Source organism: Ptychodera flava, chromosome 21, assembly GCF_041260155.1.
Source record: "Ptychodera flava strain L36383 chromosome 21, AS_Pfla_20210202, whole genome shotgun sequence".
NCBI lineage: Eukaryota > Metazoa > Hemichordata > Enteropneusta > Ptychoderidae > Ptychodera > Ptychodera flava.
In genome coordinates this window covers 27,952,057-27,972,689 of record NC_091948.1, presented here as the reverse complement: position 1 = coordinate 27,972,689, position 20,633 = coordinate 27,952,057, and the positions used below count along the sequence as shown (strand labels likewise).

The 20,633-nt window shown below is 36.5% G+C and overlaps 1 protein-coding gene across 2 annotated transcripts in view; it reads right to left on the bottom strand.

Annotated features, from left to right (window-relative positions):
* LOC139121903 (peptidyl-glycine alpha-amidating monooxygenase B-like) overlaps positions 1-12,801 on the bottom strand; it is a 44,509-nt gene extending 31,708 nt beyond the window's left edge. Inside the window, exons 1-2 of one of the 2 annotated variants that reach the window (XR_011549362.1) lie at positions 12,630-12,801; positions 1,825-2,129 (exon numbers count right to left, since the gene is read on the bottom strand). Coding sequence is in view for 1 of the 2 variants with exons in the window: in XM_070687194.1 (XP_070543295.1) it covers positions 1,825-2,001 (177 nt within the window). In the remaining variant the exon portion in view is untranslated. The remainder of the gene's footprint in view (positions 1-1,824; positions 2,130-12,629) is intronic. The other variant, XM_070687194.1, reaches the window with a different exon arrangement.
* Positions 12,802-20,633: the final 7,832 nt, after the last annotated feature.

Here is a 20,633-nt window from a genome sequence, read left to right as displayed (position 1 = left end):
TCCTTAATCTGTCCTGGTGCCAATTTGTCACTCTATTCTATAACAAACACCTGATCCAATAAATATGAGTCAAGGACTGGTTTTTGTGAAAATGAATTTATGGAAATTTATGGAGTGGTCACTTACATGTAGCAGTAAAATTTCAGTACAGTATACAAGTGAAATCGCATTTGGTAAAATTTGATAAAAGAGCTACATGTATGATAAGCTGACAAAATTCATTATGTGTTTTTCATATACACAGCAAAATTTAGTGGCTCCTGAGAGCCACTCACAGTGATATCAGATAAGGGGCCGTGGATAATTAAAATACACCACTGCAAACGCAACTTCCACGATTAGGGGAGGAGGAGGTATAGCTGTATTTCAATTACCATGCGCAAAAATCCAATATCGCACTTCATATTTTTATATCACAACATCTCACTGCACATTTTCATGTATCGCACAATATTGTTTGGAATGTACCAGGTCAGTGAGGCACCGATGCTAAACCATTTTGACATACATGTGGTTCAGCGCACGTGTAAAGTAACATAGCAATCATTTTGGATACACTGTTTCAATTCAGTTTTATTCTATTGGTTGCGTCATTTTTAAGTTGGCTCTGAACAAAGATTTATTTTAGAAAGGGGTATGCCTTGGAGGTGGGGGGGGGGGTGAGGGAGCATATACTTGATTTTATAGGCAAGTAATTACCAATTGTTGGTATGCTGATACAGAAGGAGGCTTGGTTGGATTTTCCCACTTCCAAAGTTTCGTCTAGGAGGAGGGGAAGGAGTTGAGGCCAAAGGCAATTAGTTGCATTAAAGGCATTAGTTGCATTTACCGTGCGCAAGCTTCAATTATCCTCGGTCCCTAACAAGGAAAGGTGATGAATTCACTAAAATATACATGTAGTCTGGTGTGCTATCAGCTACGATACAAATGGAATGGTGGGAGTGTGAAATCAGGAAATTGAAATCTATTAGAATATTGTATGTTCCCTTTTTATGATCAGCCATATAAAACAAAAGAAAAAAACAGATTTAGAATATGATCAGGTGAAAAAATGTTGAAGTATGTCCTAGACATGTTTTAGATTTGTTATAAGGTATTCATTTTTGACTACAAATTTATTTTACTATCTTCCTTCCCGGTCAGTTTAGCTATTGCTCTCAAAATCACACCAAAACAAAACAACACAAACTTAAGTTGTAAAACAGCAAATCTAAAGACATACATAAACCCTAAACACCTAACACACCGCTTGTCCACGATAATTGTACAAGCAAATTTATACATGTACACTGTAAGCATTGCTATAAGTCATTTTGTTAAAGGTTGAATGGTCATATGGCCAATAAGGCAGTTACACTCCAATAATTTCAAGAAACGGTGATTGAAAAGTTAATATTTTACCTCTCTCTGAAAATTTTTAAATTGTACACTTTTGAAAATACCACTAATACTAGTGTGTATCTGTGTCATAGTGCAGTCACTGTGTCATTGTCATCACTTCTGCAGTATAAATGGATACACATTAGCTCTGTACACAGAAGTCCTGAGTACAACTACAAATCATGTTTCAGGATTAATGACAGATACTGAGATCATATCGCTACGGAAATTAAATTGACCTTTTACATGCTACTGCTTAGTATCTTGACGTACAACATATTCAAATCAAGAAATGTCACTGGATGTAAATTTTAAATAAATGAGCTCGGTACAGAAAAACTTTTTCGGAATTTTTGATAAATTTTTAAACTGAAGATGCATGAATGTCTTTGTCACTCAGTCTTCTGAATTTATTAAACAGCACTCCTTGAAAATGTCATTTACCGTTTGTGGTGAAACTCCTGGCATCAACAGGTTTGACGTGAAGGTATCGTATTCTTCCCTGCTAGAATCAACTCTGTGATGTCTGTCGTAGAACGGACTGCAGCGTACCCAGCAAATCAAACATAGTACTATGAAGGCACACACAGAGGAATTAAATCTTGGGTTTCCAGCAGCCATGGCTGGTGTGCATATGAAAAAAATACTGGATGTTGTGATTTTTGTAGATTTTCAGAAAGTTTCCTCTTCTAACCGAGCAGTAACGAGTCTTGGGATTTCCTGGGTTACACCATGAACTCTTGTGGAATCTAAAAACATCAACAAAGGAAGAGACATAATTGGTTAAAAGTCACAAGATTTACATCAGAACCTTTCGAAGTAGGTAGATAGTGACCTTTTATGAGCTTGGACTTTAAACTGCATGTGTATCATTTCACAACTCTGTTGATATAAGGTGTGCTGGTAAATTTCCCTAGCAGTTCCTATTCAGTCACTGTTTCCCACCTTTCATATGTATAAGTGGGTCTGATGTCAACAACACATTCTTTCCCTCTTTCCGCAAAAGGTCAACCTTTACGTAGAAACACAAACAGAACAAATCATTTGTCTGCTGAAAATCAAATTGTCTGGCCACATAGGTGTATATTCAATTTGTAATACTTACACTTTACGTGTAAAAAACAGAGCAATCCAGTACAACATAAAACACTCTTGAAATTGCCAAATGTCAAAATTATGCAGTAAAGTCTTCAATAAGAGTTTAAAAGAATAGCAGTAAGTAACAATTTTTCACTGTTTCTGTTGATAATTAAACTTTGTGCCTGATAAACACAAGCAGGAAGTCTAACGTTACAAACTTCCTTGATGCTTTTCCTAGAATAATTACAAACTGGCAAACAACATCTCAAAGGAAGTATACAAAACCATAAATGTGTATTTCTTTGAAATTTCTTCATCTTTTTTGAGAGATTACAACATACAGGAAAATACTTTCCAAAACAATGTGTCAAATCTGAACCAAACAGCGATCTTTATCTGTTATTTGTTAAAGTTTCCCTAACTTTATACTGGCATTGCATGATTGGTTACGCAAAAAAAAATTGTTTTTGATCAGTGCCTTCATCACCTGAAAGATTTTGTGTCAACTTTTTATATCTATTTCTGCAGAGCAGATATCAACGATGAAAGAAAGGAAGTACCAAAGTCCGCAAATTGTGTACTTGCAACCAGTATTGGCAGTAAAACAAATAAACAACATAATTTGAATTGTCACCCGTTTTTGAAACAAAACCGTTTTCAGAAACAATTTTTTTTTATTTTTTGGCCTCAATAAGGAGATTTTGTATTCTGTACTGAAATTTGTACAAAAATCTTCTCAATATAACAAGAATCACATGTGTGTGTTCTGAGTAATTTATTCTTTCACAACCGCAATGAACAACATTATACACTGGTGAAAGCTGATGACACAAGATCATATTAAAAATATAAAAAAAATCAACATCCTTTTCAAGTATTGTAACCAGTATGCATCAGTCAATATCTTTGATCAAATCAATGTTGAAACATCAGTCAAAACGCTTGAGGCGTGTGAACATTTTAAGATTCATCTACTTTAACACCCGTGAGAGGTGTACTTGTTCAGTGTATGAGAATCCTGGATGTGAAGGAAAGCTATTGAATCTATTGTTGCTATGGGAATGAGCTACTTCTGTACTTGACCTTATGGCTAATTTGCATAATAGGGATGACTCATACACCAATTATTATTTAACCTCATTAAAGTGATCTTGCTATTTTCAAGATCATTTTCCTTGTACAATGGTAGCGATCTTTTATCTCACAACACCAATTCGCAAATTGTGTATTTGATGAAACCTTATGGTTGCAAAAGCTCAAAATTTTTGATAAATATCCATGAAAAAGGGGTTTATCGTAAAAACCTATGGAGTTATATAGAGAGTTATGAATAAAGACAAATAATACTAATAAAAATAGGGCTTTGGGTAGTTATAGGTTTATTTTGAAATATAGCTTTACGCATGCGATATCAGACTCTGCTGCCAGAAATTTAGTCAAATTTTGTCAGTACTGCATGCATTGTTGCTGGGGCTGGTATTCTCAGCCATTTCTGTGGTGTTTATCATAACATTGAGAGTTACCTGTGAAGCTATTTTTATCATTTTTGCATGTGTTATTTCCAAAAATGTAATCTAAACTTGTAGAAAAGTATTTATTTATGCATATCAATCAGAGAACAATGTCATTGCGGACAACCCTATTCCATTGGATTTGAACAAAGCAATGCTGCCATCCTCTTGATTGGCAATCTTCAAAGACTTCTGTCCCACATGACATCCAGCTTTGTTGTATGTATTTGGTCATTATTTAACTGCAACCAATATATTCTACTGAGAGATATTCATCATTTCCTGGACCCTGCTAGGTTATGCATTTCACCTACATGGTACCATGGGAAATTTAGTAAAAACATGTTAACTTTAGAAACCTTGTTACCTTAAAGGCCTGTGTTGGCACCAGATTGTCTAATCAGAAAATTTACCCACCAGATTACAATTTCAATGGAAAACAAAAGGCTATCACACCTCCATAATCCTTTTTCAGACTAGAACAAAGGCGATCCCAGGGATCGCGAACAGTGCCTTTAACGCTTTAAGTGCTGTAATTTTTCCCACCAACATTTTAGTGCAACATTTTTACCAATTTGTATGAATTTTTCTGTAAATTTTTTGATAATTTTTGACCAAACAGACATCACATTTCATTTGCTACAGTTTTTCATCAAAATTTAGGTAAAAAATCTGAAAAAATTTGATGGGGTACATTTTATTGAGGTGACAAAAATTTACTTTGGCGCTCAAAGGGTTAAACAGTTTAACTGTTCTTGAGAAAAACACTGGCTGAATCAAGAGTAGATAAATTATCTAAGTTGGATTACTTTAAACTAAATGAATGATAAATGTATATGTATTCCCATTTTACAGCTAAAAAAGAAAGTTGTCACATTCTCCAGGTCTATGATATCGAATGACAGACTACAAAAGGTCACAATATGTAAATGACTATCATAAATGACAAAACCTGACGATAATTGATGGTGGCTACATGATAAGACTTAATAAATAAAATTATGGAAAACAATTTTCAGATTAAGGTAAAATTACCTGAGAAAATGTCATTTTACTGCTAATAAAATATGAATGTGGCTGAGCATCATTACATTGATAATTAACAGTAATCACAAAGAAAGGCCATTTTGGAAACAAGTCTATTTCTATAACTAGGTCTTACATGTAAATTAATATTTTAAATGTGATATCTGGAAACCACTTTCTATCTTACACAGCTTTCCTTACATAAAGTTCCATAATGGCAACTTTATGGAAAAAATTTTTTTTACACTGATGTTGAAGCATTCACCTACAGTGTATGGTGAAGGGAAAAGTTGGAATCAGGGTTTTAATACATGGCTAATGTGTGGACTGAAAAAGTACTGAATCAAGGGCAAGCACAAGAATCTAAGCTCCATTATCATACAGGTAGGTATTGATAGAAAAGCTCCATCAGCTGTAAGTTTTGATGAATTTTCTGGTTGTGTCTGTAAAATGAATTTCTTGTTCTACTCCAAAAATTGTGTCAAAATGTCTTGTATTCAATTTGTCAACATTTCCTGTATGTTTGTGATATCTAATGTTATTGATGATAACTACAAATGCAAGTCCAGCCAACAATTCATTTATCAACAATGACCATGAACTTACTGCATTGTTTTAGCAGCCTGTAATTCAACACATTTTAGGGAGAAGAATATGCTAATTATCTCTAGAACCAAAATCAGAAGTAGCCTCTGTTGTCCTTTTCAGATTCAGATTACTATTTGTTAATATAACTGCTTATTCTACTCTTAAATCATGACAAAACACCAATGTGCATGTTGTGTAATGGCCAATATTGGTGAACAGCTGAACTTAGGAGCTAACTAGAATTCACATTTCAGCAATTATAGTGCATATTGTACACAATTCATCATTATGGCAATGTTACATGTAACACTTTGTATTTCAATGTAAATAATGCTTCTTACAGAAAAACAAGGATGAAACCTTATCAAAACCTCCAGTGTTTGTCCCTTTCACCCTTTGAGTACTATGATTTTTTCCAACAATTTTCTCATGCAACAGTTAACCTTTTTTTACAATTTCTGTATTTTTCAATGATGACATAACTTTTCATTAACTACAAGTTTTGAACAAAATTTTCGAAAAAAATGAAAAAAATTGTCTGGATCAGGAAAAAAAATTGCCTGGGTTACAATTTATACAGACAACAGAAATCGACTTTGGTATTTGAAGGATTAAACATGGTGTCTTCTTATGAAAAACATTGACTTTAGTTTGGTATGTTCTAATCATACCGTAATTAAAACTTTAAACGCCAAAGTCTATTTTTGTCCCCTTTATAACATAAACCGGGCCAGTCAATTTTTCTCAGAAAATGTCTGTGTCAAACAGAAGTCAGTTATGGCTATAAACAGGCAACACTAAAGTGTTAACATAGCTTCCATTTGTATTTAAGTTTAGCTATATGATTTTGACCAGCAGGGAAACTGTCTCCATAATGGTGTTTTGAACTAAATTTTGTCTTTGCAATTATGAATAAGATCAAACCGGTAAGGCAAACTCATGAGTTACATGTAGCTGTGGAAACGCAGCTGTCTGTGGCGGGGTCCGCCGTGGGCTGCCATGGCAGGGTTGACCTTTTTATATCCCACATAGACACAACCCACCCACCACAGACAGCTGCGTTTCCACAGCTAACCTACCAGTAAATCTTGCTAATGTGATGCTGACAATACATGCAGACTCGTGTAGCTCTAGCTATTGCACAAACAAGAAGTTGTGGGATTCTGGATTCACTTTAACCCTTTTCCTGCCAGACAGTAATAACTGTATCACTTCCCCATCAGCCAAGTCAGTAAAAAGCGGTATTGAGCCAAAACATGACGTATTTTCACACACTTGGCTTGGTATGTTATAGCATCTTTTGTCCAAAAAAAATCAACTTTACAGTATTATGTTTTCAACAGCCTTCAAATGTACAATATTATGTTAAAATACATCATATGGAATACGTTGTGTTTCATTAATTTTAACCATCTTGACGTGGTGGTGAAATATGGACTTGGCAGGAAAGGGTTAATTAAGCACAGATGTTTAAATATACAAAGGGAGGATTATTATGAACATAAGAAAATGTTGTATCTTGTACAGGATCATGGTTTGTTTTCGGTTGGAAAAACATTTGGGTCAGAAGTTTTTGAAGGGGCGTCAGATCAAGATGAAGGCACTGCAAGATTGCTCCATTCACTAGTGATTTACATATAGAATGTTTGACCTTCGACCTTGCCTCAGGTGGTACTCTATCTGTCTGATAGACTGTACAGCCAAGACACACCATTGACATCACAGGAAACTACTATGCATCACAGTATACATTATAAAGCCATATACCAGTATTTGTATGTGAACTGAATAAAAATAATCTATATAAAAGAGATGTCAGAATTTAAATAATGTGACATATCCACCCCTACATGAATCTACTGTATACCTTTTAGAAAACGTTGAGATGAAAATTACAGGTACCCGACAAATTTGCCATGAAACACAAAACATACATGTGTGATGATATTGACTACAAAACAAGTTTAAAAATACACACAAAGTACCAGTGATGTACATGCACAACATAAAAGTACATTTTCACAAAAACTAGACAAATACAGTATATCACATCAGTCTGATCTGAAGATGTGCTTGGTTAATAAACATAAAATTCTGTAATTTCTATTGCTAGATCTGCATGCTCATGTATCATATTGCTGTTTTCATTTATTGAACAAAATACTATGTCCAAATCATAATCAGTGCATCAGCACTTTGAAGGATATATAATACATGAAGTAATCTTGCCGCATGTATGTGTACATGCTGCAGTGTAAGCAGTTATCTGAGACAAACTTACATGTATCAACTATGTACCGGTAGTCTGCACACATTCATCTGTACAATGTACTTAAAAGTAATACCGTATGTACTGCACATATATACCTACATCCTGGTTTATAATAAATGCAGGAATATAAATACCATATGCATGTACACATTTTTTTTTTTATATACCAGTAGAATACAATATGTTCTAGATGCATCATACTGACGACATACAGCCCTTTTATATACTGGTACATGTGTATATATGGATAAAACAAATGGAAGCTACATGGACGCTGATCAACTCAGTGACAAAGGAACAAAATCCAATCCACTTTGCCTAATAATGACATAACACTGGAGAACTGACATCCTAAACCTTAAATGCAGCATGACTGAAGATACTTTTGAAAGTTAGCGCAAAATAGATAATTGATGGGTGCAGATTAACTGGGTCAGTGGGAGGTACACTGGTACAATGACTGAAGCAAAGAATTTGTGCAAATGACAAAACATTCAATTTGTTCTAGATGCGTTGATGTGGAAAAAATCCATTTGAAGCAAATGAGTTACACAGCCTAGGTAAATATACTGGGTAAAAATTTGAGTCCAAATATCTTTCTTCTAGGTGTATTCACTTTTGGGTTCAACCTTACAACCAAACACAATAAGATATCATACTGCAGTAATTCAAAAAACTGCCTGTCTATATAAGTTTATATGGTGGTATGATCTAAAATTTGATGTAATTACACTGTAGCTATTGCACCTTAAAAAGTAAGCATGGCATCCTGTTAGTTGTCTAGGTACTACACTGTATATCCTATGCCGTGTTCTTCAATTCAAAACTACAGAGCTCCAAATCAACCATAGAGATACTGGAAAATACTGTTTGATCTACAGAAAGGTCATTGAAAATCACCTGCATCCTACATGTATGTAAATTGGTGTAAAGTACACACACAAAAACACTACTTTATAAATCTCAACCGGCAGATTGATAAGATTGAGAATGGTAATAAAAACTGACAACTACTCTATGAAACACATGCATATTCAGTATTTATTGGACTGGTAGCTGTAACTCTTGATGATTTTTTTCACCCTTTTGTTTTGTATGTCAACTGCAAGTTTTAGTTCTATTCCCAAAAGCCTGCTGAAAAACCTATATGTACTATTTAAAATAGCTAGTCAACAGAGCATCTATGATGTAAAGTGCACTGTTATTGGTTACATTTGAATTCTTGCCCAGATTAGAATTTACTTGTCAACAATAACATTAACAATACAGTTCAAAAGAGTATAGGCTAAGTTGACAAGCTACGTACAGTACATACATGTAGTGTGTATCTTAACATCCAGTTCTGCAAATGACCTGTAATCACTTGTTCAATTCTGTAAACTAACTGCACGGCCCCTCTATCATGTGATTAATTGTTAACGTTCCACATACTGTAAGTGGCAAATAGAAGTAATGTAAGTAAGTGATTTGTTCAATGAATCATTCTGTAAAACGTTTAAAGGGCAGTGGTCGTCGGAACAGCGCTCAAAGGTCGTTAGGGACCCCTACGACAGATATAAACACTGTATCCAAGCTACGTTGGCGACTGATGAAAGTTAAAACATGTTTGTCTTAATGTACATTGTAAAATTTAAATGTTGCAGGGATTTTGACATGATGCATCTATATATAGAGCATGAAATACAATGTTTGTAAACAAGAAAATTGCACATGTGCCATTCCGAAGACCACCGCCCTTTAAGATGAGACTAAGGGAGAAGTTAGTGAAGATAAAATCCAAGCCGCTATTTTCATCTTTACATGAATAATGAACATGTAAGGATTTGAAAATGATACAACAGCAGGGTTACATATTGTAATCTTCAAATGAAGATTTCAAATATCTTTCCTGCTCTTTTCTTACAAATACCATGATGGTCTGACATCATGGTCACTTTAAAAGTTAGACACTGTGTGACGCCCGCATTATAAAGTGAACTGAAAATGTCCTCGTACTGTCCACACAATTTACCACCACCTCTACTATCTCCTCTGATAATGCCAGGATACCGGATGACAGTTTGTTATGATCAAACACTCAGAATTATGTGTATTTACAAATACACCATATATTGTAACATAGGCTAGCACTGTGATAATTGAGCTTGTTCTAGGTATCTAAATCAACAAGAAAGCCAACATACCTTTGCTAAACTACATGTAGGTACTGATGCAGACTACACTAATCATCAAAGATCTTTGTGACATTTCATCAATATATGTATACTCCCACATTACATTGTCCATCACATATCTACTATTCTACAAATGCAGATAAATGTTATCAAATTTCTGTAAATTTGGATTTTAAGAAAGATTTATAAATTGACCAAGTTATTGGAATATTCTACAAACATGTAGTCTGAAGTGTGCATAAATATCCTTTCCACCATAGACAGTAGTTTCTATATTCTGAACAATCCCTGTTATTTTCAGTGACAGAGTTTCAGATATTTACTTGAACAATATGCGTATGAAAGAAAGGACTACTGGCAAGTAAATGATTTTTCAGTCATACCTGCACAGTCTCTGTAAGGTTTACTCGCACCTTAGTGATAGGCTAGGAAAAAGTTATGGCATAATAATCAATCATGTTCTTCACAAGGGGATTTTATGAGCGTACCACTCCCATGTTTTGGAGCAATCTATTCATAGTTAAAGGCCTGTGTTGGCACCAGATTGTCTCACCAGAAAATTTACTTACTAGATTACAATTTCAATGGAAACAAAAGGCTGTCACACCTCCATAATCCTCGTAAATACAAGAACAACGGTGATCCCCGGGATCGCCAAAAGTGCCTTTAATAACTGTACCAATGAATACATTTTCAGGACAAAAGAATATGCAAATTATAAACTGATATGTAAATTGACCATCCTGTTGTTTTCAAGCTATGGAGAACTGAATGCAACTTATTTTGAAAATTAGAATACCTAAGCGACCCTATTTGTTTATGGCAATTGAACACATCTTGGAGGTTGGATGACTTAATTTAGAATTGTAAATTTTTTACTGCCATGTGTACAATTCGACAAGCATTAAAGAACAAGGTATTTCCCTGGTGCTTTCTTCTTCATCTGTTTTCAGACTTCCCAAGTAATAGTTAATTTCACAGGAAAGCTTACGAGTGAATATCGAAACATGTTTTACACAAACCTACATTGTTTAGGTATAATCAAATCAATGAACTACAAAAATGATGATTTATGACCAATCATCCATGGCGCTCTATCCATTTTTATAATTGGATGGCCAACGTCTACTACATCGTTTTTCATTTCAATACGACTCAACAAAATTTGTTATACTAGCTGAAAATCTCACCATTGCTGCTTTAATGAAATGATATTTAATGTACAAAAATGGTAATTATTGTTATCAAATAATTAACTCCTGTCATGAGAAATGAAGAATTATTGTACACCTAGCTACTGTACTTTCATTTGCTGTCATGAATCTGCTTGTCCTAGTTGCTATTTTTAGATAAGCCATGTAGGACTTGTAAAACTGCAGTACACTGATAACATCATGACAAGATATAAACAGCTTTGGGGAAACTGATCTCTGCACTTACTCTATTTAGAGGAAAATCTTCAAAAGAAATTATTTGAACAGTAAAAATATTGATATAAATAGAATTCTACATTCAGTAAACATGCAGGATATCCCTACATATGTTGAGATTCATGTATAACACAGCTTTCAGGTAACAACTGATCATCCTGAATCTGTACATCAACTGTTGTGAGAACTAAAACACAATTTACATGGATGTCTTCATCAGCTGTCTCCAATTAATCCTTCATTTTTCTTTGATGACTTTAAAACAGTGATGCAATGACATGAAATCAGCCACTTTTTTCGTCTCTTGTTATTCATCTGTATATCCCTTCACTATATGGCAGCGACTAGCAAGTCTCAAAAAATGATATAGTATCAAGACAAGTCAATTTTTACAGACATGTAGATTAATATCATAATTATCACAACTTGCTGATCTTGAATACAATGTCAATTTCAAAGCAGACATGAGAAAAGTAAAGAGGCTCTGCAATGCACATAGTTTACAAAACTTTGACTCAAACAGTGAGTGAGAGGTACAAGACATATCACCGTTTTGCCGTCTAACTCACAGCCCCCGGCAAAACCCTGAAAACCTCGAGCTACTCTGAAGCTTGGCAGCGCATTAAAACACAGAAACTGATCATGATCACTATCACTTCTTGGAGATGAAAGTGTCCACGTGTGCACGTGTAGAAGTAGATCAACAGCACCTCTGTATTTTCCATTTTATTTAGCGAATATTATTGAGATAAATTATTATCAAACAAGGTCTATGCGGGAACGTACTAACATGACTAATCCCGGGGTAGCAGTACCTGTACTAATTGAGCGGTAGCCTTTTCACATTGAATTAGCCGTGATGGTCGCATCCATTATTTACTGTACATACGAACGAGAAAACCGGTCGACTTTGCCCGACATATCTTACCCTTATATTTAAAACTTGTGCGCTAGCCTCCATTCTCAAGTTGAAATACGATATGTACATGATCTGTCACATTTACAGCTGAAATTCGCTCTTTCGTACAATATAACCCTGGTGTATGCAGTTTCGCACGTATAGTCTAGTACTAGTAGTAGCTTGTATTGTTGACGTACAAGATACGATAACGAGCGAATAACTTCTGTCAGAAGAATTGCTTGAACAAGACATCTACAAACAGCCTACCTGCTAGTTGAAACGATCCCTATCGACTACAGCAATCCGCAAAGACAGTATTAATCGTCGCCATGGACCACGATCAATGACTTTCCGTCTCAATCTCACGGTTACAGAGCAGAGGTTTTGACGCAAGGGAAGAACGGCTTCTTGCCGGAAGCAGCAGGAACAGCGTCGTCAGAAGGATGATTTGCATGTGAAAAGTAAATTTGGTACCCCTAAGTTTGCTTGAAAAATTTGTTGCGAAGGAAGGTTTCTTTAGTCAATTATAATGCAAGAATGATATCGAATCATGGACAGATTGCTTTACTTTTGAAAAACAGTACAATAAATGCAAGAGCAAATGGTATCGGATTATAGCAGATAAATATTACCGGCAAGGCATTTGCCGGCTACAGTGACATTACGTTAGACTTGAATAACTTTATTTACTATAACCTTTTATACGTGTTATTCCGATTATTACTTGTGTCGGTAACAAAAGGTAGGTGCCATATTAGAACCACAGGTCCAGTAGACATAATTTGTGATGATTTTTTCCTATTATTATCATAAAAATAATTATGAATATTAATAAATTATTAATATGAATGTTACAGAATATTTAAACTTTTTTACACACAATGTCGTCTACTTTGTGTAAATGCCATCTGGAAACTCCATTGTTTTGATAATTATGATTATGAATAAATTATGATTATGATTAATACAGTCATGTTTTAGTTGTGTTCATGAAGTGCCCATACTCTTTCGGGCTTCTCCAACGGCTGGTAGGTCTTGGCGTAATCGCTCTTTTTCCCAGTGAGACATAAGTTTAAACCTCTTTACTTCCATTGATTGATCAACGTGTTGTTCTCCCATCGTTTCATCCTTACCTCCATTATCCTTTATCATAAAACTCTTTGCAGCCCGTCGCGTCGGTCTCCTTTTAACCACCAGCTTCACATTCCATAAATGATTGATCCGAGTCTTACAAACGTTTCTTTCAGTAACTGTAAGGGACCGTTCAGTTTTTACGGCCGGGGGGGGGGGCGGCAAAATCCAGGGGGGTCATCATAATTTTGGAATCCGCAAAGGGGGGTCATCGCTTTTTCACTGGTAGGAAAGGGGGGGTCACCACATTTTCAAAAACATAATACCAGACACAACAATAAAGTTCACTTTATGCCATGGCCATGATCGACCCTCTTTACCGGCGGGCCGCCTTCGGCGGCCCACTACAATAAATATACATTATGTATTACCCATGACCCTCTTGACAGGCAGACGCCTTTGGCGGCCCACTCCAATCAGGTTTACTTCATGCGATGGCCATGATCAACCCTCTTTACTGGCGGGCCGCCTGCGGCGGCCCACTACAATAAATTGACTTAATGTAATACCCCATGGCAATCTTAATGGCCACACGCCTTCAGCAGCCCTGTCCAGTAAAGTTTACTTTATGCAATAGCCATGATCGACCCTCTTTACCGGCGGGCCACCTTTGGTGGCCCACTAGAATAAAGTTGACTTTACGTAATGGCCCATGACCCTCTTAACCGGAGGGCTGCCTTTGGCGAACCACTCCAATAAAGTTTACTTTATACAATGTCCATGGACATAAGTTGTCTATGGAAATGAAGTTAAAAATTACCTTACAGTCGTCCTAATTAACAGACGTTTCAATGGATGTGGCTGAGAAGTTTGTGCACTGGCATCTCTGCCACACGAATAAAGTGCGCCGCGTACCGTAGTTCAAATCCAAACCATGCGGGTAAATCTGACATATGGGTTTTGGTTATTTTTCAGCAGGGGGGGGGGGGGTCATCAAATTTTTTCGTCTGACAAAGGGGGGGGTCATCTTTTTTTCACGAAAAATGCAGGGGGGTCTATATTTTTTTGAACACCGGCGACAAGATTTTGCCGGTCCCCCCAGGCCATAAAAACTGAACGCTCCCTAATCCCAAATTGTCTATTCAATATACGAGAGCTCCTGAGCTTAAGGTACATAGCTGTCGACAAGACACTGGTCTTTGTGACTTTGTCGCAGTGACATATGGCGGTCAGGCAGAATAATCTAAAGGTAAAAAATAACAAAAAGACACATGTCAAACAAACGAAATGCATACTGTATACAAAAAGAAAAAGGACTAAATGAAAAAAAGACAAACACGTAAACGAAAAAATAAACAGCAAATCAACAAAGATTGAGTGCAAAATATGGAGCAGAGGTATGGTTAGACTTCTAATCAACGTGCATCATCACCCCGCTGAAGAACAGCCATCCTTTCTGTCAGATCTCTAATTAGCAAGTTATCAACTTGCTTGAGGAAAGCTTGCAATGACAACAATAAGTAGTAATTAACATCGAAAATGCACTTTAATTAGCATTTACATTTCTGTAATGTGTTGTAGTATTCTCTCCCTTTGATTCTCCAAATCGTTGATAATGTTTTATACAGTTCTCCGGTATTTCTCAAAAACGTGCGTCTTGTTTTCTGACATCACATTTTGCAGCATGCCAATAGATACCCATCTACCCTGGTAGTGGCACCACCGATTTTCGGATGAATCTTTATGCTGATAATTTGAATACATACTGGGTTTAACACAGATACAAGTGGTTAGCCCTCAGAAAAATTACAGCATTGCAGTGCGACTTTGTGATTCCACCATTGTAAATTTTGTTTTAAAAGACCTGAATGGAAGTGATGGGGAGGTTACGTTTCACAATTGATGAATTGAAGTATCATATGTACGGGTAATTAATGAGAGTTCAATCTTTCAAACGACACAACTCCCGATTACAGTGAACCCTGACGTATTTTGAACAAAATTAAAATACAGAGGGGGAAATCATACCTGCTCCTAACTGTCCTCGCGTCCAAGCTACATTTAAAAAAAAACATTTCTCGGTTGCATCAATTTTAAATGTCCTTTACACTCATTACACAACCTTGCCGAGGATATCTTATCTTTGAAGGTATCAATAACGAAGCTGAAAGACAAAGCTGTTGCTTCGTCAACCTTTCTCAATTTTTTTCGGTCAAGTGTAAAGTGGCGTCTTTGATATGTAGCAGAATTTTTAGTATGTATACGGAGCAACGTCTGTGTACCTCAAATCATCAGTTACTGGGGAGCCTAATAGCGCCCTCTTGAGATAATGAACAACAAAATTTGTCTCTATACGATCTACCTTGAAAAATTATATAATATAAAACTAGAAGAAAAACTCATTGCCAACCAGAACAAACAGCAAGTACATAAGCTTAACTATAAATTTGTGAGAAAGAATCTGTAACAATTTGCGCACAAGGCCTGCGGTGGCCATTACAAAAAGTACGGGAAATAAGAGCTGCTCACGTATGCTAAAATTCAAATTGAATGAAAAGAATGTCACTTTCTTCCTTACTGTTAATATATTTGTTAATATATTCCAAATGAAAGGTGAAGCAGCCGCCCACTTCTGTCCTGTCCGTGGGATTCAACAGTTACAACTGATGGTCTTTTTATATCTGGCGAGAGAGGGCGCGCTCGTGGAATCGAAAAATACTTCAGCGAAATACACCTATGAATGTTTCGTTTATGGCTTATGTGTCTATGCTGTCAAAGAGTGGCTATAATTTGTCACGAATTTGATATTTAATCAAATTCAATTTGAAGGTTTTAATATCTTCATCAAATACCAGTTAGTCGCGCCACATTTACGGCATTTCATCACGGATTTTATACATAGAAAGACCTAAAGAAATAAGAGAGGAGGCTTGAAAGTTTCAAAGGTAGTAGAGGGGGATTTGAAAAGTTTGCCCTGGGTATAGGGAGATCTGAACACATTTTGGTTCCCTAATTTTAAAATTTTCCGATTCCACAGTTTGGTAGGCAATTCAATAAATAAGTAATGAATAACTATGTAATGTCATCCAATGACTCTAATGTTAATATCTGGAATCCATTTTAGCATTTCATGGCTTTTATTTAAAAAAATATACTGTAGTGTGAATGCTATTGAAGTTGCATTATAAAAACAACGAATGGACATTGTAACATGGGCAGAAGCTGCGACTTTTGATAATCTTTTTAATATTTCAATTCCATGTATCAACTACCGTTTCTTGCTATCACCTTACAGTATGATGAAAAACACCACTCAACTTGTCAACAACAAAACATATTAATGCATATAGTATTATTGATGGTTTAATTATAGTCTTGACTGAAATTTATTTGTCAACGATACAAATGGAAAAATACTTAATTTAATATTGTTTATCACTGGCATGACTGTTACTCTATTGTGGGATCGTCTTCCTTTTCTAATTTTGTTAATTAAGGGGTAAATTTTAGTCTATTTTTTCTCCCATATTTTTCGAAAAGGGTGTTGTTATGTAGAAGTGTCTCGTTCAAGGGATATAGTCGTCGGAACTGTGCTCAAAGGTCGTATGGGACTCATAGGACCCATGGCAACACTGTATCCAAGGTACGATGGTGATTTATGAAAGTTCAAAAATGTCTGTCATAATCTATCATCGTATAATCGTTGCAGCTATGATGATGAGGTGCATCTAGATGTCGTGCACAAAATACATTATTTGTAAACAAAAAACTCGCACAGGCGCAGTTCCGACGACTGTTTCCCTTTTAAAAAAAGTTGTCTAATTCAATTTAGAAAGTAATTTAATTATGGTGAAATATCATTCAGTGTAGTGCATACTGTGCAGTGGATATATTTGTACAGTTTGCATCAAAATCGCTTTATAATTGAGCTCTTGTTTTAATTTATAAGTTTGCTGGTGTCGATCACCACCTGGTGCATTAACCTTCGAACGAGATAAAATACCTTCGTATTTAACACAATAATTTTAGTGCATTAGTAAATTGTTGTACACAATTTTGAATTATTGAATGTAATGCGATCTCGTGTATGGTCGATTAAAATTTCACATTCTTCTTTGTGGGCAACGTTTCATAAAACCAAACACATTTACATGCACTACTTTTATGTTCAAGCAAAATCTGTCTTTTATGGATCCGGCCAGGTTCTCTTCACTCGGAACAAGTTTACTTGACAATTGCCCAGACGGTAGTTACACCTCACCCAGCATTATATAAAGCTCTTTGTTGGTAAAAATGCACGTTTGCCATTTTAGAACCTGCTGCGGACAACTCTATGGCCTTTTCGTCTTTGCAGCAAAAATGAAAAGGTAACTCATCAATGTACAAAACGAGTCGCACCTTAGACATTTTAGACATATTATTCCTCATACTTTTAAAAACATATCGCGGAACATTTTTGATCAGCACGTTTGACATTTTAATTAAACGCCCACGTCTGGAGAGAAAAACCTAGTTTAGGGTACCGAAACGATAGAGAGATTCTTGACAATTGAAACGTTGGCGTTAAGTTGGTGCTCTCGAAATGGTGTTTGACTACGAACGGGTAACACTGTGAACATCGACGGTGTGAAGGTCTGGCTACGGCGACCGTTATCAGTGAGAACTGAATTTCGTATTAATGTTCAACGCTAAATGAGGAGTACAATACAGCAACTGTACACCCACCCTTCAAAGCTTAAATAAAAATTCTTTCTCTCGACAAAATCACGACCTGACCTACAAATTTCATGACGTGAAAGACACGATCAAGAAAGAAAATTAAACACTACGCAATAATACATATACACAAAACGACCAGACATGAATCAATACTAAATTCCTTGTCACCTTGACAATATAGTTTTTAGAATTTTATATAACGTAACCTCGAATGCTCGCTCAATATCAATACTTAAAGGATTTTGAAAGAAATCCGGTTTTCACAAAAAATTATAACAGTCGAAATAAAAAATAATAAAAGGGACAATATTCTCACTCCTATAAGCATGTTGAAATACTAATACAAGTATTGTGTAAATATTAAACACCTATTGCCTGGTCATGAGGGCTATAGCGCCCGTCTATTACCCCGAGGGGCCGTGTGTTACCAGAAACACATCGCTATTCCCCGAGGCCGTAGGCCGAGGGGTATAGCGATGTGTTTCTGGTAACACACGGCCACGAGGGGTAATAGACGAGCGCTATAGCCCGAATAAAGACCAGGCTATAGGTGTTTTATAACACACCACATGCTCATGTTGTATTGTTATATAGTTTTTAATGTGTTTTGATATTTTGCACCGCAACAATCCATTGTGACAAGTTTACTGAGCGATGTACAGCGGTTTCAGTTGTACGTGGTACTACTTTCTTTCAAAAGATATTCGAAGCATACCTAGCGACATCCTTAGTTGCACTTTAATCTTTTCCGTCGATGAGCTGTTCAAGTTCCTACGCTGTTGGAATGTTGGAAAATGTTGGAAAATCTGTTTTAGAGAATGTGTCGTCACCTATCCCGGACGCACATCACGTTCCAGTCACCCGCCATTGTTGCAAAGCTGCAGACGACACTCCGCCCGTGACGGTCACGTGACCGGGCACTTTTCCAAATTTGGTCAGAACTATTTCCCTACGGAAATAGCTTTTAAAAAATACCCTCTGACGTCACTTTTTTCGATCCGGTGGGGACTAGACGTATCTATTTTATCGTCACGTGACGTATTCTGGCGAATCGCGACACGGAATGAGCATGTGGCGTGTTATAAATGCACCTATTACCTGGTTATGATGGCTATAGCGCCCGCATACACTCGCTATAGGCCTACCTCTCGGCCTACGACCAGAAACACATCGCTATTCCCCGAGGCCGTATATAGGCCATGTGTTTCTCGTGACACATGGCCACGGCCTCGTGTTACCATTATTAACTTTAAACTTCCACATCGTTTATCATTTCCGGCGTCAATTTCGCGAAAGTCAACGAAAACAGAAAAGCCTTCCTTTTCTGCAGAGGTGCAAACGTCGCGATGTCGTCCACAAGTATCAATTATCGTCGCTGTGTCATAAGGCGTTTGGTTCCCGTATGAAGTTTGCTAGCTTGTGTGGTTATTACCTCTAATATATGGTCATTACCTATAGGTCGCTTGACCTATAGTCAAGTTTCGTTTCCCTAAAAGACTGCTCGAACACATTGCTTGATCGGTTCGGCTTTGAATTTATAGGACCTCTCTGGAGCTGTTCTTTGTCACAAAAGAAGAATGACGTCAGTACCAATCGATTCTCATTCATAATTGCTATTGAAATTTCATCTGGGAAATCAAAAAGCACTTGGCAATGTTGTATGTTGCATCTGCCAACCCGCGCTTTCTAAATAATATTATGGCTATTAGTTATAACAGAGTTTTTGCTACCAATAGATTAGTGGGAAAAACGCAACAAGCCAAATCAACGGCGGGGGCGTCGAAATAAATCACAGTCCACTCACTGCTAGCTGTTACCATTGGTTTCATGATCCAAATATGAATGATTACAACAGACAGATAATACCTGGCCTTAATAGCCTGAGTGCCTTTCTCTGCTTAACCTATGATGTCGTACAACGTTAAATCAACTTCTTTGAATACTCTTTCTCGCTATGTGTTCATCAAATTTCTTTCGTGAAAATGCCAAATGCCCTCATAATCTATTTCATTTTAATCACATCAACACAGTCTTTCTCTGAGAGTCTGAGTGGGATCTGTGGGATTCTGTCCCTACGCAGTTCATGATTATCGCGTACTGTAAATACAAATTTGGTGAGACAGTCAGACTCTCTTATTTTTAAAGTGGCAAGATCTTCAAGTTACAGATAATTTTCCATTTTTTTGTAATCAGTTTTTAAAATTCTGTATGTATGTATGTATGTATGTATGTGTATTTTTTTTATAAACTGGAAAACTAGACACCTTTCTGAGTCTATTATTCCCCGAGTTTTATGTAGGTTCCATAGTTGCAATAATTGTAGCCTTGGGCTTGGGCTTCTGTCGGGCGGCTCGCGCCTTGCCCTTCTGTCGTGCGGTTCGCGCCTGGCCCCAACAGAGGTTGGGCGAGGCGCGAGCCGCACGACAGAAGCCCAAGCCCCACGGCCAACCAAGGCTACAATTATTGCAGCTAGTAGGTTCC